This window comes from Cornus florida, unplaced genomic scaffold (assembly GCF_030987335.1).
Source record: "Cornus florida cultivar Cherokee Brave unplaced genomic scaffold, ASM3098733v1 CherokeeBrave_3.0.0_Hap2_Chr05, whole genome shotgun sequence".
Taxonomy (NCBI): Eukaryota; Viridiplantae; Streptophyta; class Magnoliopsida; order Cornales; family Cornaceae; genus Cornus; species Cornus florida.
This window is the reverse complement of record NW_026775575.1, coordinates 13511994-13534981: the sequence shown is the minus strand read 5'-3', so window position 1 is coordinate 13534981 and position 22988 is coordinate 13511994. Positions and strand designations below refer to the sequence as shown.

Sequence of the window (22988 nt, the reverse complement as noted above, 5' to 3'; positions counted from 1 at the left end):
AAGATGCTGAAGATGTTTGTTTGAATCAGAAGAAGAAATGCCTCAGAGAAGAGACCCTAAATCTGATGGCATTAACAAGTTTAGAAAGAATAGAAAACTCATCGATAAAACAGTGGGAGAATTAGCCTAGCATTCATCTTCATCCATATGTAATAGGCCGAGTAGAAAGACAAAGTTTCAAATGAGTAGCCTTGAGGGACTTCCCTTTGAAAGTTAAAGCAGCCCAGCTAACAATATCCTCCCCACACACCATATTGGGTAGCATAGTAGTCTTTGGCTCATCTCCAGCCACTATTCTGACTATGCAACTCTATGTTCCCGTCAATATTAATTCGAACGAAATTCCTGCTCCAGCAGATCCAGATACCTGATTTGCCATGTTTGCAGAATGAGAAGGCCTGAGATTTTCTGTGGATTGTTCAGTCTAGAATGAATGGGTAACCACAGAATAAAGTCAAGTCCTGGTATATTTACTGGAGAGCCATAGAAGGTGAGCCCAATTATAAGTGGCTCGCCTCGCCTAGGATTTAACATTTTCCAGGCTGAAGTATTTGAAAAAGACCCTGAAAGGATCTATTTAACTAAATCAGGCTGCAAGGGGTCAAAGGAGTTTGGATCAGGAAGGTTACTAATAACAGAAAGCAGCTGAGGAGATCTTGGGACAGAAACAAGCCAAATCCAAGTCCTATTATTGAAAACATCTTTGATTTCTGCAGTCCTGGAAAGGCAGAACCATGAATAATACTATCTCCACATAGCTGATGAATTGATCCAGAAGGCAAGCAATAGTCAAACCATAAGAAAGTTTGATTGCCATCACCTATAATTGACGCAGCAGATCAATGAAAGCTAGCAAAATAATTAAGAATAGCAACGTATTCTTTAAACACTCGAATCCGTGAGAAGAAATTGAGAAAAGCTCTCAGTTTTCTGATATTAATAAAATATATAATTGATCCCTAAACTATTACAATAACATGCATTTATAGGCCTAAACAAATCCTAAACTATATGGGAAATTAAATTAATGAAAACTTTCCTAAAACATCAATGTCTTAAATAGCTAGCCGCAAACCATTATTGAACCGTGCAACTTGTTGTGCTTCAGTCTCTTAATAAATCATTGCATGATGATTATCGATAGAATTCTTCAGCATAAACACAAACCGAACGATTTCCTTAGCGACAATTCTGGTATTGTTGAAATAAAATCTGATCATAATTAGTCGGTTGAAATTGCTTCTTCATTAATTGTTTCATCCGAGACCAGGATCTAATCGGATCCTTCATCTATCGGGTTTGAGAACGTTGTAACTGATCCCACCATGCAGAAGCACCATCGCCCTTGGAGGAGGATTGTCTTAAGATGATAGGCATGTGGAAGTGCAAGCCTTTTAAGTTGGGTGGCCTAGGTATTAGGAGAATGGTCCCTTTTAACAAAGCTCTCATGGTTAAGTGGTTGTGGAGATTTGGTAAGGAGTGTCATCGCCCTTGGAGGAGGATTGTCTTTTGTAGATTCGAGGAAGAAAGAGGTGGGTGGTCTTCTTGCCCAGTTTCCATTGCTGGAGTGGGCACGTGGAAGTGCATTCGGAAGGGGTGGGATGTTTTCTCTTCTCATATTCATTTCAAAGTTCGGGATGGTAGATGTGTTTGGTTTTGGGAGGATCTTTGGTGTGGTTACCAGCCTTTGTCTTGTATCTTTCCTAAAATTTATGGAATCGCTACCGATAGACACGCCTCTGTTGCTGATTGCTATCGGCTTGATAGCAATGGGATTACGTGGAATGTGAGCTTTAGGTGCTCTTTCCAGGATTGGGAGATGGAGGTGTGTCTTATTGGATTTGTTGTATCAACAGGACGCAGTTGGCAGAGGTCAAGATGCTCTCTTGTGGGTTCCATCTTCCCATGGTAGATTCGATGTTCGGTCCATGTTCTTGTGCCTCTCCAACTTTGCTAGTTCTGATTTCCCTTGGAAGACAGTATGGCGCTCTAAGGCTCCCCTTAGAGTGGCATTCTTTGTATGGACAACCGTTTGGGGTAAAATTTTGACGCTGGACAATCTGAGGAGGAGAGGCAATATTATTGTTAACTGGTACTGCCTATGCAAAAATGATGGTGAGTTTGTGGATCATCCCCTTATGCACTGCCTTGTGGTGTCTGACTGTTGGAACATGATCTTTGGGTTATTTGGTATTTATTGGGTAATGCCACGGTCTTCAAGAGGTCTGATTAATGCATAGAGGGGATGCTATGTGGTCTTGCTCAAGACTAATGGAGGACAGTCCCGCATCGTGTGTTGTGGTGCACTTGGAGAGAGCGGAACAACAGACTATTTGAAGGAAAGGAATCGTCTACGGCGACTCTAAAACTTTTTATTCTTCGTTCCATTTTAAATTGGGTGAAGGGAAGTTATTGTTCTTCTAATGATGATTTCATAGATTTTTTGGACCTTCTGGGTCCTTGGGTTTCGGTTCTGTTTTTGTATATGGGACGCGTTCCCCTTTTGAACGCTTTTTTCGTTTCAATCCACATTTACTTATCAAAAAAAAAAAACTGATGATAGGTGACCAGTTTAACTTTCTTTTCCTCTGCGATACCCATATAATCAAAAAAATTGTCTACTTCTGAAAGCCAGTTCAGAAACCCTTCGATATCTAGTTGACCATTAAAAGACTGAAGGTCAATTTTCATTCGAAAATCTTGCTGATTTGTTTCGACCCCCCGTGATCTCCATATGCTAAAACGATACCTTCTCATCATCCCTTGAATTAGGCCAAACCTCTTGCTAAAACTGGCGTTGATTATTAGCACGTGAAAGATGACCACGTTGATTTCCTGCCCCTTGTCGTGGCTGATTCACACCATCAGGTTGGTCCCAGTCATGCCTATTCCGAACCTGCACACGATTCATGGCTTCAGTTAAACGTTCAACTACTGTCTGAATCTCTTGTTTCTGTTCCTGACGCAATTGTTGGAATTCTTCCACAGTCACTGCATGTTCTCCATGATCACTGTCCATAGAGAATGAAAATGCTCTCAGTTTTCTGATAGTAATAAAAGATATAATTGATCTCTAAACTATTACAATAACATGTATTTATAGGCCTAAGCAAATCCTAAACTATATAGGAAATTAAATCAATGAAAACTTTCCTAAAACAGACATCAAACTATTAGGAAACTAAAACAATGGAAAACTTTCCTAAAACAGAAACTAAACTATTAGGAAATTAAAACAATGAAAACTTTCCTAAAACAGAGAATAGAAAACACTGTTCCCGAGCACTGTTTATGCCTGCCCATTCATGTACTACATCAATAATGCATTGAATGCAAGGCCAGAAGATAAGTCTGATTTTCAGGAGCTTCCTCTATGCCCGAGAACAGTCTTGAGGAGGCTTAATATACCCGAGACACCTTCACTTAAGTAAGTTTGCTCTAGTTTAGGTGATGTAGAACAACTCGCTCATGATTATCTGAGCATACAAGATCATCGCAAATCAGGGAGGCTGAAAAGGTAAGGAAAATAGAATAAAAAAATAAATAAATAAGGAAAAGTCAAAAGGAGATTTGGTGTAGTTGCCAACAATAGAAAATATTATTCTCCATTGCAAGGATTAAGGAGGATTCAGAAAATAAATAAGAAGATTTGGTGTAGCTGCCAACAATAGAAGATTTTATTCTCCATTGCAAGATTTAAGGAGGATTCTGCTCCATTAAATCTCAGATTTCCCCTTTAATATCATTTCACACATGCTTTCTTTTTTTATTTTATTTTTGACTTGCCTATATAAAGACAAGAGATGTAAGTCTGTAGAAATCATTATTATCAATATAATTTCAGTTTCTCTCTTATGAGTGTGTTCTTTATGAATTCATGGGTTTAACCCAGTTTTTTATCGTTTCCGCTACATTAGTTGGTATCAGAGCAAGGTTCCAAATCCAAGATTTGCCTTTGTTTTCGATGGCCGGTTCACGAGATGGAAGCAACCCCTCCAGCGACAGTGATCGTGATGGAGTAGCTCTTTTGAGGGCTGAGTTTAGTGAGTTCTAGACCAACGTTAATTGAACCTTACTTGATTTGCATGAAACTATGCGTCAAGTATTGGCGAGATTGACAACAGTAGAACTTAACCACGAGAACAATAGGCTGCCCAACGACGGTGATCATGGACGTCGGTAATCACAACTCAAACCCTCCGAATAGGCAACTAACCTATGAGGAAAATGTTGGTTTTGGTAACAACCAAGCTGTACAGGTGTTTGGAGATAATCGAGGTCGATGGGAAATTGATGATTCCAGGGATTTTTGTATAAAGATTGACCAACCCACCTTTCAGGGTCATCTTCGGATTGAAGAATTCTTGGACTGGATTAGTGAAGTTAAACGTTTCTTTGACTATATGAAAATCCAGGGGTAGAAGCAAGTCAAACTCGTGGCTTATAAGTTGAAAGGCGGTGCATCAGCATGGTGGGATCAAGTGTAAACTACCCGCATACGTGAGGGTAAAGATTCGGTACGTACATGGGTTAAGATGAAGAAGTTGATGAAAGCTCGATTTTTACCCCCTGATTACGAACAGGTTCTTTATCAGAAATATCAGTCCTGCATGCAGGGAAGTAGAACGATTGCTGAATATGCTGAAGAATTTTATCGGTTGTCATCCCGTAACAACTTGGTGGAACCCGAATTTAGCATGGTGGCCCGTTTCAAAGGCGGGGTATAATGGGATATTGAAGAGAAAGTGGCGCTGCAACCACTATTCAAACTTTCTAGATTGTCACGACGGCAGAGAGAGCAGAATCGTTATTGGAGAAGTCGAATAATCGGTCTCGTGGCCTACACTTGACATAGGTAAACAGACCGCGGTAGCCCTTGTTCCAATGACATGGCAAGGCATTGGAGATGGTCCAACAAAAGAAAAGAGTATTTGAAGAAGGGGACCTGGTTATAATGTATCTAAGAAAATAGAGGTTTCCAGTGGGAACATACAACAAGCTGAAGGCCAAGAAATATGGTTCGAACCAGATTCTAAAGATAATCAATGACAACGCCTATGTGATTAAATTACTAACATGGCCATTTCTTCTACCTTCAATGCGGCTGACATACATGAATATTATCTACCAGATTCGGGTAACTCGGCAATGAGTTCTTTTTACGCAAGGGAGACTGATGTAGAACAGTTAACTCACGATTATTTGAGCATACAGGATCATCGCAAATCAGGGAGGCTAAAAAGGTAAGGAGAATAGAAGGAAAAAAAAAAAAATAATAACTAAGGAAAAGTCAAAAGGAGATTTGGTGTAGTTACCAAAAATAGAAGATTTTATTCTCCATTGCAAGAATTAAGGCGGATTCAGAAAATAAACCAGAAGATTTGGTGTAGTTGCCAACAATAGAAGATATTATTCTCCATTGCAAGATTTAAGGAGGATTCTGCTCATCAAATCTCAGATTTCCCCTTTAATATTATTTCACGCATGCTTTCTTTTTTTATTTTATTTTTGACTTACCTATATAAAGGCAACAGATGTAAGTCTGTAGAGATCATTATTATCAATATAATTTCAGTTTCTCTCTTGTGAGTGTGTTCTTTATGAATTCAAGGGTTTAACCCTGTTCTTTATCGTTTTCCCTACGTTATTAGATTATCCAATTAAAGAATTATTAGGACTGCAGACCCTCCAAAGGTGTTTTCCCATAATGGCTTTATTCAAGTCAGCTGAAGCTTTAATGCCCAAACCTCTCTCATGTTTTGCCTTGTAACAGTGTACCAAGCAATTTTACTGCATGTGAGCATTAGATCAGTGCCACTCCAAAGAAAATATCTGAGAAGCTGCGCAACTCTTTTGATTTTCTTCTTGGGAAGTAAAAGATAACCAATAAACTTGAATCCAAACAGGACATAATTGACCAGTTAAAGCCTTGTAGCATAAGAGAGATACTTGTCCTGGAAGAGATTTCAGGGTTAATTTTATCCACCAAAGACTAACAATCAGTGGATTTAAGCTGGGATGAAAGTAGAACGCAAGGCACCTTATATACATATTGATAAGTAAGGTTCCATTCAAAGGCACTCAAGAGTCCCAAGAACACACGAACAAAGCCAAAAGTGTCTGACTATGATATCAAACTATCAACAAGACAGCCGATCAACTGAAAAGCCAAGCAAATCAGTGATTTCTTCTCTAACTGAATCATCCACTGCAGCTAAGAAAACATTGTCCTTGAGGAATTTGGAATAAGCTATAAGCCTGAAAGAGCAGAAAATGATTGTGAAGGGATGCCTTCACCTTTTATTGTACTTGTTTAGTTTTTCTCTTTAATAAAAACACCCCATTCGCAGATTCTAATCCAGTTAATAAACAACCTAGGAAAGTGTAAAAGCTTTAAAGCATCTAGAAGGAAATCCCATTTCAAAGAGTCAAATGCTTTGTGAAGATCTAGGGTTTTGGGGGGTTTTGTTTGGGGGGGGGGGGTTTGTGGTTGGATTTGAAACATGGGGGAAGTAATGCAGATTCTAATTCAGTTAATAAACAAGCTAGGAAAGTGTAAAAGCATCAAGCAGGAAATCCCATCTTAAAGTGTCAAATTCTTTGTGAAGATTTAGGGTTTTGGTTGTTTGGGGGGGGGGGGGGGGGGGGGGGGGGGGAGGGGGGTGCTTTGTTGGGGTGTAGGATTTGAAACATGGGGGAAGTAATGCAGATTCTAATTCAGTTAATAAACAAGCTAGGAAAGTGTAAAAGCATCTAGCAGGAAATCCCATCTTAAAGTGTCAAATTCTTTGTGAAGATTTAGCTTAATAGCACATCTTCATTGGCCTTGGTTTTTGTGAGACTTTCACATAAGTTTTTGAGGCAAAAAAAATATTATTACTGATGCATCTATTATAAATGCACACTGAGCTTCTGAAATTAACCTTTTTAAGTCTAGAGACAAATTTTAGAGACACATTTGTAAACAGTGTAACAACATGCAATAGGTCTGAAATCTTTGAGCAACAAATTATTAGGGGCCTTTGGAATTAATCTTAAAGAAATGGCATTGACTTGTTTAAGAAGAGAGCATGAACTGAAAACTAATTGAACTACCTTGATGAAGTCATTACCAATAATATGTCATTTTTGTCTAAAATAGAACCCATCAAATTCATCAGGAGCCTTTGGTGGGGCTGATGGCTGAAAATGGCTACTCTAACCTCTTTTGCAGTAACTGGAGCAATCAAAATTTGAACATTTGAAGCAGGTAATTGCTTAGTAATAATTCCAGATAACTGATCTTGGATGGGAGCAAATAACTTCAACTTTTGGATGGGAGATCATTCTCCCATCCAATCAGAAGTAGGTAATTTCATTCAAACAACAGATCATTCTCCTATCATTGTTGGCTGCAAATAAGATGTCTTCATGTCTCCTCCTAGAAGCATTGGATGCGAGCTTTCTTAAAAGGTGTCTTTAGGAGCAGCTTTAACTAACTTCAACTTTTGACAATATAGAACGTTGGGTAGCCAACAATGGTAGTTCTCCAAGGTCTTTCAACTAGGGTTACAATTCCTCGTAGTTAATCCAAACATTGAAGAATTTAAATGGTTTCTTTGATGAGTTTTGTTCATTCCAGTATTCACAATGATGGATCTGAATGTCCATGAGGGAGAAAGGAAACTTTTGAAGAAGAAAAAGTTGAAAGCCAAGCCACATTCACAAGTGCTTATTCAGTTTTTTGGCTATAAAAGCTTGATCATTCCTTTTTTTTTTTTTTTTTTTTTCCTAGTTTGGTCATTCCTTCATTCTTCCAAGTAAGTTGTACACCAGTGTATTTAAACTCTTCTAGTTCATACTAAAGACAACAATTATTAAAATCAGCCAAATGAGGAATGAGGATGCCAGTTTGGATTCCCACCAAACCTCTCATAGGGAAATCTAACGTCATTAAAATCACCCAGTAATAGGCTGAATATTGTTCCAAAGGGGAACTCAGTCTGAGTAAAATTTAAACCATAAACAAATGAAGTGAAAAAATGCTCTTTAGATTCTACTGCAGTAAGGCTGCAATGAATTACCTGTTCACAAGGTACTTATGAGTTTGTGATCAATAGAGAGGATCATTATATTTCTGAATGTTAGACCTTCCCTTAATAAGATGCTGACATATTCCGTCCATGTTTTTAGATCTAATCTTTGTTTGTACAAAACTCATGCAAGCTAGATGATTCTTGTCACGCCCCGAATCCTAAAGACATGGTGCATGAGTGAAATAAAAATAAACTGGACCCGACACCCGGATCCCAATGCGGAAGCCACACCATACAGAACCCCATGACCTATGTGGCCATGGATGACATGCCAACCATGTCACAACAAACTCCCTTAAACCCCACGTGTAAGGAAGAAATGAATGGTGAATGAATGCAAGTAGTCGTATGCCCATCTACTTCATTATGACCATACGGGCACACATCATACCAATGCAAGGAAAGAGAGGAATTTGATCCGCAACAAGTCCAATGAAGTCATTTTATATCATATACACTAATGAAATCATTTAGAGAAGTTTAGGTTTCATTTTGAAAACGTTGCCAGGAAGTGTCCCCGGCTAGCCCTGGTTCGCACGTGTAGAAAGATACTAGGATTGAAAGGAAAGATCAAGTGAGTGAAATAGATTTACTTCCCACATCCCAAATAACTTCCATTTAAATCAAGTTTCATGAATAAAATCAATTGATGGCGATATAAACCCATTTTGGATATCTTTCTTGGAGGCCCTCTCGGATTTGCCTCCGTTTCGGACATGGAAAAGTAAGGAGATGAAAAGAGGGATCAAAGCAAGTTTTATCACATCTAATGCTTGGTTTAGGACCCTCAATAAGTCCCCAAAATAGCCTTAAAAAATCATCGATTAAGTTCCACAAACGATGCCCCTCAAATCAATCCTGAAAATGGGTGAACAATGAATACCCAGCAAGCACAACCGGTTGCGGTGAAATGCAACTGGTTGTGTTTTCGTTTGGGCAAAATGCGATATAAAGCTCCAAAACATCGCTTTTTTAATGTCAAAATGAGGTCTAAGCCTCTTCCACCCTAAATCAAACTTGGAGAACATGCAAAGGGTCATAAAATGAGCCAAGAATGATCCTCATCAAGCTACCTATATGGCACTTAGTAGAAATATAAAGAGGAGGAGAGAATTGTGTAAAGGATTGAATGAGATGACTTACTCATTCATAGCTCAAGTATTTATAGATAAAAAGAGCACATGATCATATTACAAGAAAGGAAACTAAATCAAATCATAGCATATTCTATATCATAAGCAAATCTTTGCTAATATGGTAAGTCATTCCATAAATCGTGGCTATCATATATGCTAACACTCCCCTTAAGTTGGTGCGTGGATATCTGAAACGCCCAACTTGGACAATGCATTCTCAAACACAATCTTGCTAATGCCCTTTGTAAGAATGTCTGCAAGCTGCTGAGAGTTTGTGACAAATGGAGTGCAAATTTGACTAGCGATGATTTTCTCTTAGATGAAGTGCCGATCAACAAATCAAAAATGTCTCCTCAGACGATAAACAATTAATAATGTCTCCTCAGACCATTTCCCTTCATACACATATTTAAAACATGTAGATGGAAGAATAAAAAAAAAAAAGAGATGAATTGGGATGTAAGATTGAGAGTGGGGTTGCAAAGTTAAGAACCCTAGAAGGAGTCCTATTAGGCTATTAATGATGTAAACCGCCATAAAAACTGCATCTCCCCAAAATGACTGGGAAACACGCCAATGCAGATTGCTCTAGCTAAGTCAAGGGTGTGGCGATTCTTTCTCTCAGAATGGCCATTCTATTGAGGAGTTTTAACATTAGCCATCTAATGCTCAATCTCAAATTCTGTACATAACCGTTGTACCTCCTTATAAGCGTTCTCCGTACCCTGTTCACATCTGAATTTTTTAATGGTATGACCATATTGAGTTTGAACCATTGTCATAAAATTTTTAAAAATGGTGTACACCTCAATTTTGGTTTTCATAAGATAAACACATGTAACATGACTATAATCATCAATTAACAACACGAAATATCGAAATCCAAGACTACAAGTAATTAGGCAAGGACCCCACACATCTGAATGAACAAGATCAAAAAGTGTTAAAACAGATTTATTACTACTAGCAGGATAATTCGAACGTACATGTTTAGCCATATGACATGTTCACTGGATAAATCTGACATTGCCACATTACAAAATAAGGACGGAAAAATCTGACACTGTCACATTTTTTTTTTGGACAACTATAAGTGTACTCCGTAACCTGGCTTTGATACCAAGAAGAAATACAATATAGAGCAAAGAGAAGAGAAATATGTAAAAGGTTTTAAATAACCAAAAGAAATATGTACTAAACGCATGTGCCAACGCATAAGCTGGGCTTTATTAGATGAAACAAATTTAGAAAATGAAGCTGAATGTGCTTGAGGTGACAAAGGAGCATCCAACAGATATAGACCGTCCACTTCACGCCCACTACCAATCGTCCGTTTCGACACCAAATCCTGAAAAATATAATGAGAGGGAAAGAATGTTACACTACAATTTAATTGTTTGGTAACTCTACTAACAGAAATAAGATTTGTAGTCAACTATGGAACATGAAGTGTATCTGATAAAGTTAACGAAAGAGTAACTGATATGTGACCCTTCCCAACAATGGAAGATGGAGAGCCATCCGCAAGGCATAATTTGTGATGGCCAGAGCAGATACTATAAGATTGGAAGAATAAGGACATACCAGTCATATTGTTTGAAGCACCAAAATCAATGATCTATGGTGTCGAAGATGTAGATTCACTATGTGCAGACACAATAGTACCTGAGTGGGCATAAGTGGAGGTTGGCTGAGATGATGCTTCCTTTTGGTTGAAGAATTGTTTGAACTTGTCCAAATCAGCTTGAGTCAAGGTAACTGTGGCATAAGATGTAGAGGCAAAGTTGTCAAGAGTTGACAATGAGACTGGTTATGTAACAGAATGTGCAGAGGATCGAGGTTGTTGTTTCTGTTATGGTGGGTGTCTATGTCAAGCATAACAACGAGATTTGATGTGACCAATTTTTCCGCAATGGTCACACCGTCAACGTTGTCGTCCTAGAGGAGGACCGGTGGTAGAGTTCTGAACTGACTGGGATGGTGCAGTTCCTGAAAGGTTGGGAACACGAACTGCCATAGCAGAATAATTAACATTAGCAACACCTAATAGATGAGTCTAACAGCTCTCATTTGACAACACATAGGAGCATGCATCCTCAAAAGTATGGAATGAAGATAAGCCCAATAAATGAACACAAGCATACTCGAAGTCGTCGTTCAACCCGGCAAGAAACTGAAACACTTGATTCTTCTCCACAATCCCTGTATATAAAATTGCATCATCTGGATCCTTCCAAGAGTGGAAGGAATCATAATATGACATCTCCTCCCAAATAGCACGAAACTTGGCGATATAACCTGAAATTGTCAAGTCACCCTGAGAAATTCTGGTGATATCTCGTCCCAGCTGGAAATTCCGTGCAGTGTCATATTTATAACGTGGCAGTGTCAGATTTATTTTGTGAGACATGTCATATGGCTAAACATATTCGTTCCAATTATCCTGCTAGTAGTAATAAATCCGATTTAACACCTTTTAATCTTGTTCATTCAGATGTGTGAAGTTCTTGCTCAGTTACTTCTAATCTTGGATTTCGATACTTCGTGTTGTTCGTTGATGATCATAGTTGTGTTACACTTATGGATAAATATGACATGTCTCGCTGGATAATTCTGACACTGTTAGATTTTTATTTATTTTTACCCAAGCCCTTCTAGGTGTTGGAGACCAGCTATCCAAATTTACCCACTCTAGAAGAGTAAAAAAGAAATTGTAAAACTTGAAAATGCCTGTTTTCGATCACAAAATAGCAACACAGAAAAACATATGTAGGCAACGTCACACGATGTCACAAACAACCTAAGGTAGCTGTCGCACAAGTAACAAGGCTGCTAAAAGGTGTGGAAAGGGGAGGGGGGGGGGGGGGGGGGGGTTTTGGGGGGGCGGCGCTTTGTGTGGGATATGTGATGTAGATGCCAATGCCAAGCTTTCTGGTGATATTTGGACCAATGAGACAAAAACTTCTGAGTAGTTACTGTATCGGAGGAGTGCAACATTTTGTATTCTTATTCTTAAACTCTTACTGGGTCCGAGGTTTAATATTATTATTTGCTTGAGTTCTGTCATGGGAAGTTTGTTGTTATGGCTAAATATAATGTCATTCCATGTTGCATGCTCTACACATTCTCTTGTTTTTGTTGCTGACCGTCTCAGTCTTTGAAGCATTTTGTTTGTGTTTTTATGACATTTTACTGGTGTTATCTTTTAGAAAAATATTCCCTTTGAATTTCGTTCTGCGTGGAGTAAATTCTTTTTATGCTCTAGTTTTCGTTGATTGTATGCATGCAGGTTTAGCTGTTCTAATTGTCCTTTCCACAAGTAGTAATATATATGTGAATCAATCTATTATTTGCACTGCAGATCATGAAGTTATATGTTCTTTATAAAGCATTAATTGTTTTATTCTATTAATTTGTTCTCAATTACAAGGTTGCCAAGTTTATATTTCCATTTGCAGCATGGTATGTATTTATGCTTTTCTTCTGTTTACCGCACTCAGGCTCTTCTGAGTCCATTCCTTCTGGATGATTCAGTAGAAGATATGGACAAAAACTGCTCAAGCAACCCTCCTGGTAAACAGCAACCTTTTTGGTTCAAATCTTAATATTTATTTATAACATATCACAATGTAATGCAAAGTAATTCACTTTCTGCTCACAGGAGATAAAATACCAGATTCTGTACTGGAATTAGGACCGACTAGTTTCAGTTATAATTATGACTGTCTTAAAGATCTTGATCCAATTGCGGCAAATAGAATTCATCCAAATGACCAAAGAAAGGTGGGAATTTAATCTAAATTATATTTATTCTTCCTTAACTTTCCATACAAGGTTTCCTTTTTATTATAAATTTAGTTGTGATTATCAATTTTTGTTGAAATATATAAATATTTCTATAAAATTGTGGAGAAAAATCCTCCACCAATCATGGTGCCTCCTTTGACTATTGTACATCTTCCATATATTCTTATCTTTACCATGCCTATATATAGGCTCCTTGTACTCAAGCAATATATAGATCTGAATAATAAAAATGTAACCCTTAGTGGCTCATCCATGGATGTAGGCCTTAGTGCTGAACCATGTATATGCTTGTGTTCTCCATCTTTCTCTCTTCCTTTTTCCTATTTGCATTTCTTATTTCCACATCCAATTTTAACACGGTATCAAAGCCAAGTTCTTCTTGTAATCCCATCTAAAATTTGAGGGGGAGTATTGGAATTATTATCATGGAGCATATTCTCTATGTCTTCATATTCCTTTCCCGGCATTGTTCCGGCATAGTTCCGGCCATTTCCCTTCGTTGTTCCGGCTTTTTTCCTAGCGCAGCTCCGGCCATTTCCCGGCGTTGTTCCCGGCTTTTACCCAGCATAATTCCAGCCATTTCCCGGCTTAATTCCGGCCATTTCCTGGCTTAGTTCCGACTTTTCCCTTCGTTGTTCCGGACACCTTTTCATCATCTTTCAAGGCGTTTCTTTAGCAACTTGGGCATTTATGATATTTATGCTCCAACTTGAGGGGGAGTGTTGAAATATATAAATATTTTTATAGAATTGTGGAGTAAAATCCTCCACCAATCATGGTGATCTGGTCAATTTCCTTCCAATTATAAATATTTCCATATGACGGTGGAGCAAAATCCTCCACCAATCATGGTGTCTCCTTTGACTATTGTACACTTTCCATACATTCTTATCTTTACCATGCCTATATATAGGCTCCTTTTACTCATGCAATATATAGATCTGAATAAGAAAAATGTAGCCCTTAGTGGCTCTTTGTCCATAGATGTAGGCCTTAGTGCGAACCATGTATATGCTTGTGTTCTCCATCTTTCTCTCTTCTCTTTTCCTATTTGCATTTCTTATTTCCGCATCCAATTTTAACAATTTTTATTCGGTCTTATAATTGAGCCATGTTGCCAAACTAATGTAGAAATCTGTTGTTTGTATGAAACATAGAGATAGTATAGGAAAAAGAACGTAAAAGATAAACATGGTTCCGCTCGTTGGAGAACTTGCGGTTGGGAAATTGTTAAATTAAGACTTTGTTGTACCTTTTTTTTTTTTTTGTTCTTTTTTCGATTAACCTGGGTTGTCTGGGGCTCCGCCCCGACTAATCCTTGGGGACCCAGGAAGGGCGCCTCCCCATCCTGGGCCGGGTAAGTCACGGAGTATAGCTACGGAGGCGTAGCCCCAAGGAATTGCTTACACCCAGTGGGAGTCGAACCTCAAACTTGAGGCTTCATGAGGCACCAAGGCAAGTGAGCTTGCCACTGGGCCAACCCTTTAGGGTTAGAATTTGTTGTACTTGTTGGTGGTACACTGCTATTTCAATTCCTCCATCAAATATTGAGCATGGCCTAGCTAGGTGAAGCGGCTGGGGTATCTTGTTTTGATTTATATTTTGAGAAACTCATTTTTCTTTTCTTTTTTCCCCTTGGGTAGGGTGTACACATAATCTAGTTTCAGGTTTTCTGATGTAGAACGAGGTGTGACCCAAAGCATGGGCAGCATGTAACTCCCCTCTAGTTCTGGAGAAGGGGCAAGTGGAGATAAATTTTGGTTTGAATGTTATTTTATTTTTATTTTATGCTACGAAGCACGGATATAGATATTGGATGCAGATACGATATGATACAGTTACTGCGTACGGCACATCTAAAAAAAAAAAGGATACGGGTATGGCATGATACAACAAAAAATAAATAATAAATAAATAAAAATCTCTACCCAAGTTAAAATTATTCAAAACCTAGTTCAAATTTGAGATTGTAAAGAAAATAAACAGTAAAAGATAGAATTGGTAACCCTAATCTGAGTAGGAAAAAGAAGAGAAAAACCCAAACCCTAGAATATGAAAGACCAAAAAACTATGTAACTGTACGTAGATGGCTGACGCGACCACTAGAGTTGCTTTCTTGCTGGTTGCCGATCTCTCTCTGCTATTCTTCCATCAAATATTGGGCATGGCCTAGCTAGGTGAAGTGGCTGGGGTATCTTGTTTTGGTTTATATTTTGAGAAACTCGTTTTTTATCAATTGTATCATCGTCTACATTTCCATTAAATTCTACTCCTATTAATATGCTTTCTTGATTGTGTATCAATTGTATCATTTCTGCTATCGAATCCCAAACGAGGCTTTTTGTAGTTTCATGTAATGCTATTTGAGGAGTGTCCCGTGTACTTTATTTAGAATATGTACTTCTAAAACAACTCTAATAGCTATTAGTCTTTTCCCCTGCTACTTTTACACTTTGGCAGCTTAGTGATTTGCATAATTCTCTCTGGAGACATGTTGAATTGCCCCCGTAGGCATCCCAAATTCATACCAAAGGAAGATGAACTTTCCATCAACTACAGAGAATTTAAAGCAATGTCTAAAAGATTGAGCTTCTATGTTTTAAAAGATTTGACTCACCCATTAAACACATCTCTCTCTCTCTCTCTCACACACACACACACAGACGCACGCGCACACACACGTGCATGCACACAGGACTTGTAGATTATGAACTTATGAAAATTAAACATTTCAAAATGATTGGCATCAATTTTATTTTTTATCTGTGTTTGGTGGTGCACATTGTTAATGCTTTCATATTATGGGAAACACTGTACTTGCCATGGTTTTTGAATTGGAGCTGAATTAGATTCTCTCTCGCAAAATGTCCCAAAATCTTGCATACTAGTCTTCTGTTGGAACTTGGATCAATTGTCTTCTGTGTACTTATATTATTGCAGTTGCATTTTCCTTGTGGAATATTTTATTTTGTATCATAGGTGTAACTCTAATTGGTACTGCTTATGCAGATCAATAAATACTTAAGCTTGTATGCTAGTTTTGGTGTTCTTCCCAGCAAACTACTTCAGGAGACGGCCATGGAGGTTTGTACTGCTTATTATATGTGGATAATTGGTTAATGTTAGAATAAGGCATCCTTTTCATTTTGATGAGTAGGATTGATTTTGGACACACTCTTAAGTGCTTAAATGCAGTGTGGCTAGGCTTTTTTCTTTCTAAAAGATGTTTTTTTCCTTGAGATTTGTTGTACTGAGACCATCTTTTAGATTGACATATTATATGTTTTCCATGATTTATGTACAGTCTAGGGCACTGTTCTATTTTTCTATTTTATTTATTTATTTAATTTTATATATTTTGTCAGTGGATACTCACATAGCATCTGAATACTGAAAAAAGTATTGAAAGCATAAAATTTAGTTATAAGCTGCATAATGGTAGCTGCAAATTTGGAGTTCCCCATTATTCTTGGGGAAAAAAGAAGAAGAAGAAGAAGAAGAAGAAAAAGAAGAAGAAGAAGTTTTAATATAATGTTATTTATTGGCTTTTACAGATTTATCCTATTCTATTTTGTGGGATGGAACAGTGCAAGTAGAACCAATAATTATTAATTAGTGGATAAAGCCATATTTTTTTTAAGGGCTACATATAACCAAGCTGACATGAATACTCTTGAATAATGTGCTAATTTGCATGTGGCAGGGCAGAACTGGGGTCGTGTTGATAATTGTAGATATAATTGCTGTTTTATATGTGTCGACGCATCTCTTCCTCTATTGGACCAATATGTGGAACAAAGGGTAGACCACATGGTTGATGCTGGTTTGCTTAATGAAGTCTACGACATTTACAACTTGAATGCAGATTATACTCGAGGTTTACGACAGGCTATTGGTGTCCGTGAGTTTGAGGATTTTCTGAGAGTTCACCTTTTTGAAGGTCAGAACTGTAAAGAAATTGATTCGACTGATGACAGACATTCCCAGATGTCAATAAACAAGGCTGGTAAGTTGTTGAAAGAAAATATGAAAGAGATCCTGAATTCTTCCGGTGAGAACCAGCTGAAACTTCTATTGGAAGAAGCCATTGACAGAGTAAAAGCCAACACAAGAAGACTTGTTCGTCGTCAAGTAAGCACATTATACTCATGTAACATAGTGTTTTACTTGGACATGGTTGCTCCTGGTGATAAATGTATTTATTTTACGTAATTTTTGAACTTTTCTCTTTGGAAAATTTATCATAAATTCAAGTGAAGCCCCCCTCTTTACCCATTAGGCACCATTAAGCATGTTGGACTATGCTTCATACTGTATTTTAAATCATTGTAGTTATTATTTACAGATAGTGTGAATGAGATCTTAATTATTCATAAATTTTTATGGAAAAATATCTTATATTTATATTCTATTTTAAGGTTGTGCAAAGGTATGCTCATATGGATTCTTAGATATACTTATTAAAAAAAAACATGGATTCTTAGATATGAAATAGATCTAGACGAGGAAGGGGGAGTGGGGTTGAATAGGTATCTTGTCATGCCCGCTCCCCCTGGCATGTGAAATAGCCACCATTCACCAAAATAAGGTTTACTTTCTTAAACCATTAACAACTCCAAGACTCAAATCCATCTCTAGCAACTTCAACTCAAATTAAAATTCAAGTCCACATAACTTCTCACCAATATGCTCCATTAGTCAAAAAGTGCTGAGGCAACAGTTTTTGGAGCAGGGGCACTCGTTTTTGGGAGGAGCTATGGTGTGGTGACCATCCATTGGCTTGTTCCTTCCCTAGGCTATTCAGGATTGCCGTTAATAGACACGGTTTGGTGGCCGACTGTTATTGACTTGATAGCGGGAGGATTACTTGGGATGTGCATGAACACAAAGGTGAAAAAGAATAAATTATGATATTCTGTTTTCATATTACAAATGTTAGTTTACAGGCCTATATATATAGAAGTGTATTACAAATTCTATCTAAGGAAAAGATATATACAAATCATAATTCCTATAATATAGGAACAACTTATGTAAAATTTAAAAAAGTCAACTATCTAACTATGGATAATTCCTAAAAATCCTTCCTAACTAATTTCCTAACAATTCAGCCTAGATCTTTCCACACTCCCCCTCAAGCTGGCTCGAAAAATATCTTGCATTCCCAGCTTGCATGTAAGATTGTCAAATTTCCCCTTAGGTAATCCTGTAGTGAGGATATTTGCTACCTGTTCTCTTGTAGGAATATAGGGCATACATATCACTCCTTCCAATTTCTCCTTAATAAAACGTGGATCAACTTCCACATGCTTAGTCCTATCATGTTGGACAGGATTGTGAGCTATGTTGATTGCAGCTTTATTATCACAGTAAAGCTTCATAGGCATCAGACTTGAGATTTTAAGATCTTCAAGTTGTCTTTTCATCCACAAAAGTTAACAAATTCCATGAGCAATTGCTCTGAACTCAGCTTCTGCACTACTCCTTGCTACAACAGTTTGCTTCTTGCTCCTCCAAGTAACCAAGTTGCCACCACATAAGTACAGTAACCTGAAGTAGACCTTCTATCCGTCACACTACCTGCCCAATCAACATCGGTACAGGCTTCAATCCTTAGATGGCCGTGGTTTTCAAACAACAAACCTCTTCCAGTTGATCCCTTTAGGTATTTGAGAATCCGCTAGACTACCTCAAAGTGTTCTTCTCCTAGTGAGTGCATAAATTGACTCGCTACACTCACTGCAAAGGCAATATCTGGCCAAGTGTGTGAAAGATAAATGAGTCTTCCAACCAGCCTTTGGAATTGCTCTTGGTTCACCACTTTTTCTGCACTTGCTGCCTGCAACTTTAAATTGGGCTCCATAGGTGTTTCCACCAGCCAAGTAAACCTGTCTCCATAAGTAATTTTTTTTTGATCAATAAATGTGGATTGAAATGAAAAAAGCGTTCAAAAGGGGAACGCGTCCCATATACAAAAACAGAACTGAAACCTAAGGACCCAGAAGGTCCAAAAAAATCTATGAAATCATCATTAGAAGGACAATAACTTCCCTATAAGTAAATCCAACACATACTTCCTTTGAGAGACAAATATCCCTCTCTTGGATCTGGAAAACTCCATTCCTAGGAAGTATTTCAAAGCTCCATGATCTTTTATCTCAAATTCCTTTGCAAGAAAAGACTTCAAATCCTCCAATTCTCTTTTATTATCTCTGGTCAAGATTATGTCATCCACATAAACAGTAAGTATGGCTATCTTACCATCAGTTGAATGTTTGTAGAACAGAGTGTGATCAGCCTATGACGATATCTATGACCCTTGATAGCTTTAGTGAATCGATCAAACCATGCTCTGGGTGATTGTTTCTAACCATATAGTGATTTCTTCAATTTACACACCTTTCCAGCTCCAAAATCAGTTTCAAATCCCGGTGGTAGATTTATAAACAGTATTTCTCTAGCTCACCATTTAAGAATGCATTCTTTACATCTAACTACTGCAATGGCTAACTCAAGCTTGCAGCACGAGACAACAGCACCCGTATAATTTACCTTTGCCACCGGGGCAAAGGTTTCCTGGTAATCTATTCCATATGTTTGGGTGCAGCCTTTAGCTACGAGTCTCGCCTTGTATCTCTCAATATTACCATCAGCCTTATATTTGACCATGAACACCCCATTTGCAGCCTACGGTCTTCTTCTCCATTGGCTACTCAACAATCTCCCAAGTTTTGTTCTTATCAATAGCCCTCATCTCTTCCATCACAGCTGCTTTCCACTCAGTATGATTTAAGGCCTCCTGTATAGTTCTAGGAATTGAAACACTAGAGAGATTAGTGGTAAAAGCTCTATAATTTTGAGTTACTCTATAATTTGGAGACAATCTATGGTAGGACACATATTTAGCAATAGGATGCATGGTACAAGAGCGAGTACCCTTCCTAAGTGCAATAAGAATGTCAAGGTCATGAGAAAGGCTCTCTTCATTGCTGGTTTCAGGAATTAAAGATGGATTAAAGACAGAAATACCTGTTTCATTCAAGTTGCCTTTATCTGGAGAATTTTCTTGGCAGGTAGTAGGTTGGTGCTCTTTTTTTTAATCCTTCCTTCTTCAAGAGTAAACACGGAGCTCAGATTGAGGTTGGATTCGAAGTGGTTCCCCCCTTGAAGTGTAGTCTATAATGTTTAACTCAATAGGCTTCGGAGAGGTTGAAATAGTGGGTTCAGTAGCTTTAGCAGGTAAGGTAGAGTTTGGTGAAACACTTGGCAATGGTAAAGAGACCAACACTACCCAAAAATGGTCTTCCCTCTCATTACTCTCCCCCTGAAGAGAATTTTTGGTGAAATAGGGTTGAGTGTCAAAAAAGGTCACATCCATATTCACAAAGAATTTTTTAGAGGTGAGGTTATAACATTTATACCCTTGTGTTTAGGAGAGTACCCAACAAACGCGCACTTTTTAGCCCTAGGATCAAGTTTTGAACGGTCCCGTGTATGAACATGTACAAAAGCAGTGCATCCAAACACTTTAAGAGGTAATGAGTTGAAGATTTTAATATGGGGAAAAACTGACAGCAGCTGTTTAGGGGCGTCTCAAATTTCAACACCTTAGTTGGCATTCTGTTGATCAAGTATGAAGCTGTATGAATAGCCTCACCCCATAGATATTTAGGAACCCCCATAGTGAACATTATTGCCCTTGCAACGTCAAGTAAATGGCGGTTTTTTCTCTCAGCTATCCTGTTTTGCTGTGGGGTATCAAAGCAAGTGGACTGATGGAAAATACCCTTTTCTTTCAAACAATCACCAAGAAAAGAGTTGAAGAATTCTTTTCTATTGTCGGTTCTAAATACTTAAATCCGGGTTTATTATGGCTTAGAACTCTTTAAACACTCTCGTAGCCTCAGACTTTCCTCTCAAAAGATATACCCAACACACTCTAGTATGGTCATCAATGAAAATTATGAACTACCTAGTTCCAGTCACATTAGTAACTCGAGAAGGCCCCCACACATCACTATGAATAAAATAAAATGGTTTGGATGCTTGATATAAATGAGAAGGATAAGAAACACAATGATGCTTTGATAATTGACAAGATTCACATTGAAATAACAAAGGATTTAAATTTTTGAACAGGGATGGAAACAAATGTTTTAAGTAAGAGAAACTGGGTCGACCTGACCTATAGTGCCATAACATTATTTGACTTTTAACAGAAATAGAAATATCACTACTACTTGCAGCTTGAGCTTGTCCACCCTCGAAGATTTCATTATCAAAATAATAGAGTCCATCAACCATCCTAGCACTGCCAATCATCTTCCCCGAATATAGTTCCCGAAATTCACAGTGAGAATCGAGAAATTTGACAACACAGTTAGAATCCTTGGTGAGTTTACTAACTGATAAAAGATTGCACAAAATGTTAGGTACATAGAGGACAGATTTTAAAACAAGGTTTTCTAAGACAACTATAGAACCTTTTCCTGCAACTGGAGACAAACTAACTTCAGCAATACGAATTTTTAAGTGACCAGAACTTGGAAAATATGTACTACACAAATGTGATAAACTAGTCATATCATCAGATGCACCAGAATCAATGATGCAAGGTGCCGGTTTTAAAGAACTAGTGAGAGCACTTAAAGAGCTACCTTTTTGGGCAAGAGAACCTGAGGAGACACTTGAAACCTGAGTTTGGTTCAGCAGTTTGGAGAGATGATCAAGCTGCTCCTTATTGAATGGGGATGTCTCGGTTTCAGTAGTAGCCTGCATTCCATGCCCATTCTTGTCTCCAAATCTGTCTACCTTCCAATTTGCTGGTTTTCATGTAGTTTCCAGCATGTTTTTCGTGTGTGCCTTGGTTTGTTATGGAAATCACATCAGATCGTGGTTTTCTCTTCAATCTTCCGCTGTGGGTGATTTGTTGGTTTTAGATTAACTGCAGCTACTGCCATTTCAGTGGCTGTTACATTGAGTGCAGAGTTCTCACTATGAGTGCTAGAGGATTTCTTTCCCATCATCACCAACCTGCTGCTTTCTTCCCTCCTAACTTCCGAGACTTCTTTAGTGGTAGGCAGCGGCTCTTTGCCTAGAATACGTCTTCTGACTTTGTCTAACTCAGCATTGAGTCCAGCCAAATATCCAAATACACAGTCCTTCTCAACTGTTTTCTTGAACTAGGCACTATCACCTGCACAATTCCATTCAAAATCATAAAAGAGGTCAAGTTCTTGCCACAAACCTTGTAATATGTTGTAATACTTTGTAACAGTCTGATCTCCGTGTCTTGTTTCTAGGATCCTTGTTTTAATTTCATTAACTTATGCGGAATTGCCTAAGTCTGAGTATGTCTCACTCACTGCGTCCCATAATTCTTTGGCAGTCGAGAGATACATAAATGTCTGGCCTATCTTCAATTCCATGGAGTTCACTAGCCATGACATAAGCATGGAATTTTCTGCATCCCAAATGGAATGCTGGATCATCTTCCTTTGGGGCCTGCTTTGCACTAGTTAAATAACCAATCTTCCCCCGCCCTCGGACGAACAACTTTACGGATTGAGACCACCATAGAAAATTCTGTCCATTCAGCTGATGAGTGGTAATTTGGAGGATTGGGTTGTCACCTGAACCGAATGAAGTGATCTAGGATTTCCGATCATTTGAAGAATCAACCAAAACTTTCTCAGTGGAGATTCCAGACATCGCGGATCTAACCAAAGAATTCGTCCAGAAACGACGAAGAGAAATAGAAGAATAAGTCTTCTATAATTTTGGTATAAACGACCAGAATTAACGATGAATGTTTGCTGATTTTATCGGATAAACAGTAGAACAATGGAGTAATTTACCGTCCTAGGGCGGCTCTGATAACATGAACACAAAGGTGAAAAAGAATAAATTCTGATATTCTGTTTTCATATCACATATGTTAGTTTACAGGCCTATATATATAGAAGTGTAT

General features: G+C 38.1%; 1 protein-coding gene across 7 annotated transcripts in view; it reads left to right on the top strand.

Annotated features, from left to right (window-relative positions):
* The window catches only part of LOC132306128 (tRNA dimethylallyltransferase 2), a 73506-nt gene that overhangs the window by 36787 nt on the left and 13731 nt on the right, over positions 1–22988 (top strand). For 3 of the 7 annotated variants that reach the window (XR_009481830.1, XM_059803369.1, XM_059803371.1), the window contains 4 exons: positions 12670–12784; positions 12873–12994; positions 16028–16102; positions 16727–17149. Coding sequence is in view for 6 of the 7 variants with exons in the window: in XM_059803369.1 (XP_059659352.1) it covers positions 12670–12784; positions 12873–12994; positions 16028–16102; positions 16727–17149 (735 nt within the window). In the remaining variant the exon portion in view is untranslated. The remainder of the gene's footprint in view (positions 1–12669; positions 12785–12872; positions 12995–16027; positions 16103–16726; positions 17150–22988) is intronic. The other 4 variants (XM_059803370.1, XM_059803372.1, XM_059803373.1 and 1 more) reach the window with 2 other exon arrangements.